Source organism: Melospiza melodia, chromosome W (genome assembly GCF_035770615.1).
Source record: "Melospiza melodia melodia isolate bMelMel2 chromosome W, bMelMel2.pri, whole genome shotgun sequence".
NCBI classification, from domain to species: domain Eukaryota; kingdom Metazoa; phylum Chordata; class Aves; order Passeriformes; family Passerellidae; genus Melospiza; species Melospiza melodia.
In genome coordinates, this window is record NC_086225.1 from 15811459 (window position 1) to 15819148 (window position 7690).

At 43.6% G+C, this 7690-nt stretch overlaps 1 protein-coding gene and 3 non-coding genes across 4 annotated transcripts; all 4 read right to left on the reverse strand.

The window, feature by feature from the left end:
- Positions 1–433: 433 nt before the first annotated feature.
- On the reverse strand, positions 434–4167 carry LOC134431420 (large ribosomal subunit protein uL22-like). The gene is made up of 7 exons (XM_063179434.1): positions 4145–4167; positions 3697–3749; positions 3567–3607; positions 2298–2432; positions 1789–1887; positions 965–1156; positions 434–529 (listed from the first exon to the last, which is right to left on the reverse strand). The coding sequence occupies exons 2-7, from the start codon at positions 3734–3736 to the stop codon at positions 482–484; spliced, it is 555 nt and encodes a 184-aa protein (XP_063035504.1). The 5' UTR covers positions 3737–3749; positions 4145–4167; the 3' UTR covers positions 434–481.
- LOC134431563 (small nucleolar RNA SNORD58) lies at positions 808–879 on the reverse strand. Its single transcript, XR_010031018.1, has one exon. It is a non-coding gene; the product is annotated as a small nucleolar RNA SNORD58 (small nucleolar RNA).
- On the reverse strand, positions 1376–1445 carry LOC134431564 (small nucleolar RNA SNORD58). Its single transcript, XR_010031019.1, has one exon. It is a non-coding gene; the product is annotated as a small nucleolar RNA SNORD58 (small nucleolar RNA).
- Positions 3845–3913, reverse strand: LOC134431565 (small nucleolar RNA SNORD58). The gene has a single exon (XR_010031020.1). It is a non-coding gene; the product is annotated as a small nucleolar RNA SNORD58 (small nucleolar RNA).
- Positions 4168–7690: the final 3523 nt, after the last annotated feature.

The following is a 7690-nucleotide window of genomic DNA, read 5'->3' on the forward strand; positions in this document are numbered from 1 at the left end:
CTGGGGGAGGTCGCCCACACTCACCTCCGTCGGCACCAATCCAGCGCTTCTACCAACACTCGCAGCTTCCTCTACCACACCGGAAGTAATCCCACGCTTCCGACTCACTCGCGGCCAATAGGAGAAGGCGGCGTTCGCGTCATGTGGCCGACGCCCCGCCCCCAGGAGCCGCATTAGCGCCCGGCGGTAGCCGCTAGCAACCGCGTTCCGGCTGCAGCCACCATCAGCCACCCCGAACGGGCCAGGACAGTGGGGCAAGAAAAGTGAATGCCTGCGTGTGTTCCAAATTATCTCGCTTTATATATGAATAATAGCGGTAAGTCAACAACATCCCCAGCGTTGCAACAACAAGCGTCCCGACTACTGTGCTCACTTGCCTGTGGCTGTCCCACAGCAGCACCCTTCTGAAGCCAAAACAGAGAAACACACAGGATAAATCTAAACTTTCTCATTTTATTTATGTACATCTGGCAGAGCAGATTTAATCCCGGGCCATTAGCTTTTGCTTCTTCAGCTTCTTCTGGGATATCTGAAAAACAAACACAGAAATGAGAAAATGGCAAAATGAGAAAACACCTTCTCAAAATATGTTACAAATAAATTTACAGTTATCTTTTGAAGATACTGAGAACTGTTCTCCCTACAAGTACTACATTGCTTACAGGCTCGCAATTTAAATCTTATTGCGGCACATCCCAGTTTCACACACATGGACTGAGGAAGGGAAGAACAAACTCCCTGTACTATATAAACCCCTGAAAATCATTTTCTGCAGTTATCCATGTGGTGTTCACAATAAATATTGAGGTTGCTCAGAAAGAACTTAGTAGGTTTTTTCATAGGTATTCCAAAGGTGTTCTAAGATAGTCATCGCAGCAACCCTTCTGCCTGAAAAATGCCAAGAATGAACTCTCAGCTCTCCTGCTGCTGACATTAAAGAGGACTTAAGGGTATGATGCTCTACCTTTTTCTTTTGAGCAACTTCCTCCTCTGGCTTGGGAACGATCTGCTCCTTCTCGGTGAGGATCATCTCGATGTGGCAGGGGGAGCTCATGTAGGGGTTGATCCTACCATGTGCTCTGTAGGTGCGTCGGCGCATTTTGGGAGCCTTGTTGACCTGGATGTGCTCAATGACCAGAGAATCCACATCAAGACCCTAGCAGGGAGAGGAATAAAACTTTTGACTTGTTTTTTATCTTCAAATAAATAGTCTCCACAGCAAAATTCTGAATAATCATGCCCCCTCCCCAGACACATACCACTGCTGGCAAATAAAACACCTGAATTCTGCAGTGTCACAGAACTGAGCAAGCTCCCAAGTCAGAAAAACAGAGACCTCCCCTCTACACATCACAATTTATTTAAAATTATGCCAGTGGCTCAGAAAGAGACAATTATTATTTCACAGTTACTCCAAAGGTGTCCTAAGACAGTCACCACTACCATCAAAATTACTAAATTAAGCACTAAGTATATTACAAAGATACAAACTGACCAAGAGTTCACGTTTTGCTTTGTTTTGTAGTTTTTAGGAGACCTAAACACCACTTAAACAGTTGATAACCACATGCAAACTATCTCCCAGTGAAAAATTATTACTCTCATTTTAACTTGAAAAATGCACACAGCCTAATTCAAACAAAGAGTATACCAACACCTTGATACAATTCAGTTTCATTGACAAAGCAGGCATTACCTGGCTTTCCATGCCAGAGACACCCAGTTCAGGAGTGCTGACACACAGCACAACATGAACACTTTGCATTCACTAATACTGACACAGCCTACCTTGAGCTCAGCATTGCTCTCTGCATTTTTGAGCATGTGCAGCAAGAACTCTGCACTCTTCTTGGGCCAGCGTCCCTGCGTCCAGCCCCACTGTTTGGCCTGGAAGAAGACAACAATTAATCCCTTTTTGTCCCAGTACAATACAATTTACCCTTCAGGCACCATTAACTTGCCATTACATCCCCTTCTATAAAGATTGCATACCAAAACAATTAAATTTGATCAATTACTTGACACTGCAAGTAGATGCAATGCTGTACTGGAATTAAAAGCAACTTTTTTCTCCCTCTTGAGCAACCTGGTCTAGTGGAAGGTGCCCCTGCCCATGGCAGGGGGGCTGGAATTAGATGATCTTTAAGGTCCCTTCCAACCCAAAGCATCCTATGATTCTATATTTTAATACAAAGTTATAATCAACAGTGACACACTATTCTCCATACCATCTCAAATTCATCTTTTCCTCTTAACCAGACACAGCATCCTTCTCACATTTTTATCTTGAGCCTCACCTGGGCGCATCTACCAACTCCCCCGTTGTAGCGCTGGAAGGGAACACATTGCTTCTTCAAGGTGATGTCCTTTAAGTACTTGGTGGCCTTGCGGATGTGCATGCCCTTGATGGCCTGGGCAGTTTCTCGAGTGTTCTAGCAATATTGAGTACAGTGAAGTTGTTAACACATCTGTACAAGTTACAATGTGAGCAAAACCACTCCTCTGTCCTGGATCCTATTATTATTGCTACAAACTCAATTTAAAGGAAGCACTCACACACATACAAAAGCTCCACGCCTAAATTAAGAATGAAGAATAATTAAGAAGACTTTTTTTTTTTGCTACCTACTTTTCTAACCCTTGGTGTGACTGCCATTACTGAATTTGCAGCTCTAACACATCTTGATTGTTTTTTACCTAATGCCTAGATCTTTCCAACCAACAAAAAAATTTGAGTAGTTATACTTTTCATAGCTCCTCCTTGGTCACTAATCCAAAGAAGCAGGAGCCTGAAGGATAAATTCCTACTAAAATGTCAGATATGGCACCTCAGAGGAAGTGATGAGAACACAAGATAGAAACAATCTAAATATCTCTGTAAGTGAATTATAAAGGGGAGAAACAAAAGAAAAATTAAAGGTAAAGTATTAGTGCTTAAGACATTAAATGCAGGTCAGAGAGTAACTATAACCCTACCTGATCATAGTAAAAAAGCAAATCAAGACAACTGAAATATCTTTTCACATGAATTATGTACCACTATGGAGCAGAAAAGCATATGCTCAGGCTTGGTTTCATGGTTAACTCAAACGTGTCCTGGATTTACTGCCACACCTAAACTTTTTCCAGAGGGACCTATGCCCTCATGCCAAACATCGCATGCCTCCCCTGCCATACTTCTTGAGCAGTAGCATAAGCAGGTGAATCCAATGTTCCTTCCAAACAACCAGAAAGGCAGAGTAAGTCAAATGAAACAAATGTCACATCTCACTCTAGCCCCATTCCTCCTGGTAAATTCACTGTAACTGTTTTCCTAGTGTATTTTATTATCTGTATCAGAGGGAAAACTCTTTAGGACATGTTATCTTATTTTTGATCCTGTGGATGAAAACCATTACAAGCAGCTAAAGCAAATATAGGCCATAACCTACACTACACCACCCTTAAGTAACCATGTAATGACACAGAATAGGAGGCACTTCCTCCAAAAAATGCCCAACAAAATATAACAAAAGCAAACCAAAACCAAATGAAATTGCATTTCTTACTATGCACACACTGCCTACCTTGAAATGCACTCGCAGGTTGGATCCCCGTGATTTGCATGCTGCAGAAGAAAAAGAAGATGAACTTCAAGATTTAAAATCTCAATTGCTTTGGTCAAGTTCTACTCGAATATTCATGAAAACAACTCACATTTCGTGGGATTGTCTGGATCCAGAGAGTAGCGCACCATTTTTGGATCTCAGCTGCAAAAAAAAAAAATTAAACCCCCCCATAACAAAGCTTCTAACACTGATAAGAAGAACCTGGATTGTTTACCTTACTGCCGATAACTACAGGAGCTGCTCAGGAATTACACTGTCATATCACAATTTAATCCAAAGGTGTCCTAAAAAAGTCATCACTACTACCATAGCCTCTCCCTAGGGCCTGTTTCCACCTCACACCGGACCGCTACCCCCAAGCTCACTATCTCCAACCCCTACCCGTCCTCCCCCGCACCAGCCCTGCAAATACCAAGGGTCAAATATATTGAGGCAGACCGAGACTTCAAGACCTCGCCCCCTCATCGCCTCTCCAGGGCGCCCTGAGCAGGATGGAGGCGGATTAAGACGGCTCACTAACGGCCGTAAGTCCTCACCTCCAGACAGCGGCAGGGAAGAGGAAATGTAGGAGGCGTCGCGAGCATCTAGAGCCGCCTGCTCTCGCGAGAATCCTGGCGAAATTTCGGCCAGGGAGCGCAGCGGAGGTGCTGCGCTGCGCCTCGCAGAGCGAATAGACTCGGAGAGACTGTCGGTAAAGGCGCGGCGACGGTGGGGGGTGAGGGACCGGTCAGGACGGCATATGCCCATGTGCGAGCCCGAGGTTTGGAAGTAAAACATGCGTGCGCATCAGCCAGCGTCCTTGTGTCTGTGCGCGGTTCACACGGTCTGTTCACTCTCAGTTCAAGGTCACTGTTGTTTGCAGATTTGAAATCAGCCGAAACCAGACTCGGGAGCAAGCCCAAGGGCTGCAGCTAGATGGCAGCTTAGGATGAGAATAGTGAAGAACATCGTTTAACAGATTTCCAGGAGACGAGACCGAAGAGATTCATGTTTATAAATCAAAACTGGTATTTAGTGCACCATTATAAAAAAAATTTCAATTACTTGTTAAAGTAAAAAGCTTTGGGGTTTTTTTTTTTGGTTTTTTTTTTTTTTTTTTTTTTTCCATTTTAGGCAGCGTTTGCAATTAGAACTGCCTGGGAAATCTGACAAAGCAGTGGTTCAATAAAACCACAACGTTTCCTGAAAGTGGAACCCAGCTCCAGCAAAAGGCTCATAAAGAAAAAATTGACCGAGTGGGAAGAAAAAGGGAAATTACTTCCCAAGTAGCCAGTAGTCCAGGCACCTCCCTGGCACGAGAGTCTGGATTTAACTCTGTGTTTAGAAATATGCCTTACTGTCTGTATAAATGCTTTGAGCAGGAGGCTATTTTTGAATCTCTTGTTTAGGGCTAAAATCTCCCATAGCTCTGAAGCTAGAATTTCACCCAGATGGAAAAAAGAAAATATCTGAACTATGGCAAATATTTACATGGCTGGAAACTGTAGAGCTCTAATTGTGGCTGCAGCTCTCTTATTTATCTGCCTTAAAATGTGCCTTTGCTTTCAAGGGAAAGCTTTCTACAAATTAAATGTACTGCCAGTGGAGGATAGGGGCCTTTTCATGGGAAGTACCTTCACATGCAGCTTCTTGTTAGCAGCAGATCACAGAAACAACAAAACATTCAGAGAAAGCTGGAATAGAGGTGTGAAACATAAGTAGTTGACAGATGGTGGGAATTATTACCTGGTCATTGTGTTCATCAATTAAGTCCAAAGCAAATGGCACATTTTTTGTTACTTAATTCTGCTTCCCCAACACAAGGAACTGTTTACACTCAGCTGCTGAGGGCATGCAGTGGAGGAAGCATAAAGGTGGGAGCTTCTGCTGATGGTATCAGGAAATGAGATGCATGTTTTCAGCTTTGTTGGGAGGTTAACAACTGCTCTCAGAGGCAGCCTAGCACATATCTGGTGCTGAGATGAGGATTGAGTCAGCTGAGCATTCACCCTTCTTGAGATTTACCCAGATTATTCCCCTAGTGCACCAGTTGCCTTGGATATTTAGCTTGTATGAGCTGACTAGAAAAGAACTTTTGTATCTTAAGCAGAAAATATAGGCATGTAAGTCCAAAATCATGTTCCTGAAAACTGTGTAGGAGGCAGCCACCTCCTAATTCCACTGGAATCTCAATTCCACAGGCTGTGCTGTGCATGCCCAGGAAGACCTCAGTCTTTTAGCAGGCATTGAATGCAAAGATCCAATGCTGTTCAGACATGAACTGTTCCTCTACTTTGTGTTTTGAAGCTTCTGCCTGTAGCATCCTTCTGTAAAGGGCTCATCACAAGGGTGGTGCCGTCTTGAGTTTTGCCTTTTTTTTCTTTCTATATTCTCTGTATTCTTTACACATATATTTCTCTCTCTGTAGCCTATTATTGTAACTTAGCTTCAGTATTTTCCTAGGCAGAAAGACAAAACTAATTCCAGGATCTCTATGCTATTTCATTTCTCATTAGAAACCAAGGCTGAGAGCAGCTCTTCAGACATATTTTTTTATAAACAGAGTTTAGTCCTCATCTGAGGGGAGAGGATTAGAAGGTGCTAGAGCTGGGAGCCATGACTTCACCGAGTGTGCTTCTAATTGGGGACTCTTTTCAGATGCTAATTTGCAAAATCTATGAAAATTTTACATGTATCATGCGAGTTATGCATCTTCAGCATTTTCCACCTGACGAATTGTGCACCTAAGGATCCTTATCTAAAGCTAACCCCTTTTTATCACCCTGTGTCTGGCTCATATTTCTAGAACCAGAGAAAAAGGCATCAAGGGCAGTAAAGGTTTCTACCATCTCCTCATGGTAAAAAGGGACAGTGCCGATCTTAACCCAACAGCATGGTGGCCACAGCACACTACCAAGACACAGGAGACCCATTTTCAATTTTCTTCCCTTGAGAGGTTTCAAAGCTTCTCCTTAACCACAAGGCTAGAGACTATTCTAGGGCAAAGATGTTCCCACCCTGCCTGCTGCAGGTTTTCTGCAAAGCAGCCCGCAATGTGTCTGCTTCAAATGTCTTCTCTGGATGTGCTCCTGGGGCTAGAAGGGGGCTGCATCCCTTAACCTGCCCTGGAAGAGCCCAGCAGGCAGCAGGGAGTATAGAGATACAGGATTGTTGTCTCATATTAAGTCTTTTTGTGGCTTTAGTTGTAAATAAACAAGTGGCTTTATCAGTCCTATTGAAATTGCCAAGCCCAATGTCATCCTAAGTGACAATCAACGACCATCCCTCCTGTCCAGAGTGAGAGGTGAGCTCCTAGACTGGCCAGGATTATGTTTTCATGGCAGGTCTGGAACCAAAAAGAAAACTCAGTTCCAGCCTGTCTTGGTTTGAAAGATAGCTGTCTGCTAAGGTAGGTTGGAACCTCCCTTGGAATAGAAAATATAACCCCCTTGCCTCCAAATTATAACTTTAAAATTACGGGGCTTTCAGTCAAATATATGGGAAAAGGAATAACAGTTCTTGAGTAGAATGTATATGTATAACAAGGCAAACAAACAACAGCAACAACAAAGAGAAAAACCCAGAAACCAAATAACAGCCTTCTGTTGGCTGTCAAGCACTTTCCCCTTTGGTGTAGTTATGGCCACAGCTGGCAGGGATGCTGTTGGCTCACAGCCAGGCAGGGCAGGTGTGAGAGACTGAGGCACAGATTCAGACTGGCAGGGAATCTGAATCGTTTATTCAAAGAAACAAGCTGGTTTTATACACTTTTTCAGTGCACAGTATTTCCTTACATGGTAATTCTCACTATGTGACCTATCCCATTTTACCACATCAGCAACACGTGTTCTAAATGTCCTTCTGCAGGGTGATCATGTGCTGTTCACCTGTCAGTCAGCTTCCAGCAGGCTTCTCTCTGTAGGGGTCTGCCGCGTGACACCTCCTTCCCCCTCAATGTCAGACAGAGACAAGCCTCTCTGTGTTGCCATGTGCTTCTGCAGATGCATCCCACAGCCTTCAGCTCAATTCCATCCCACCTCTTCCTACAACTCCCTCTTTTATGTTTTATTCAAACAGGAATCATAAAACAAAACACTTCTACC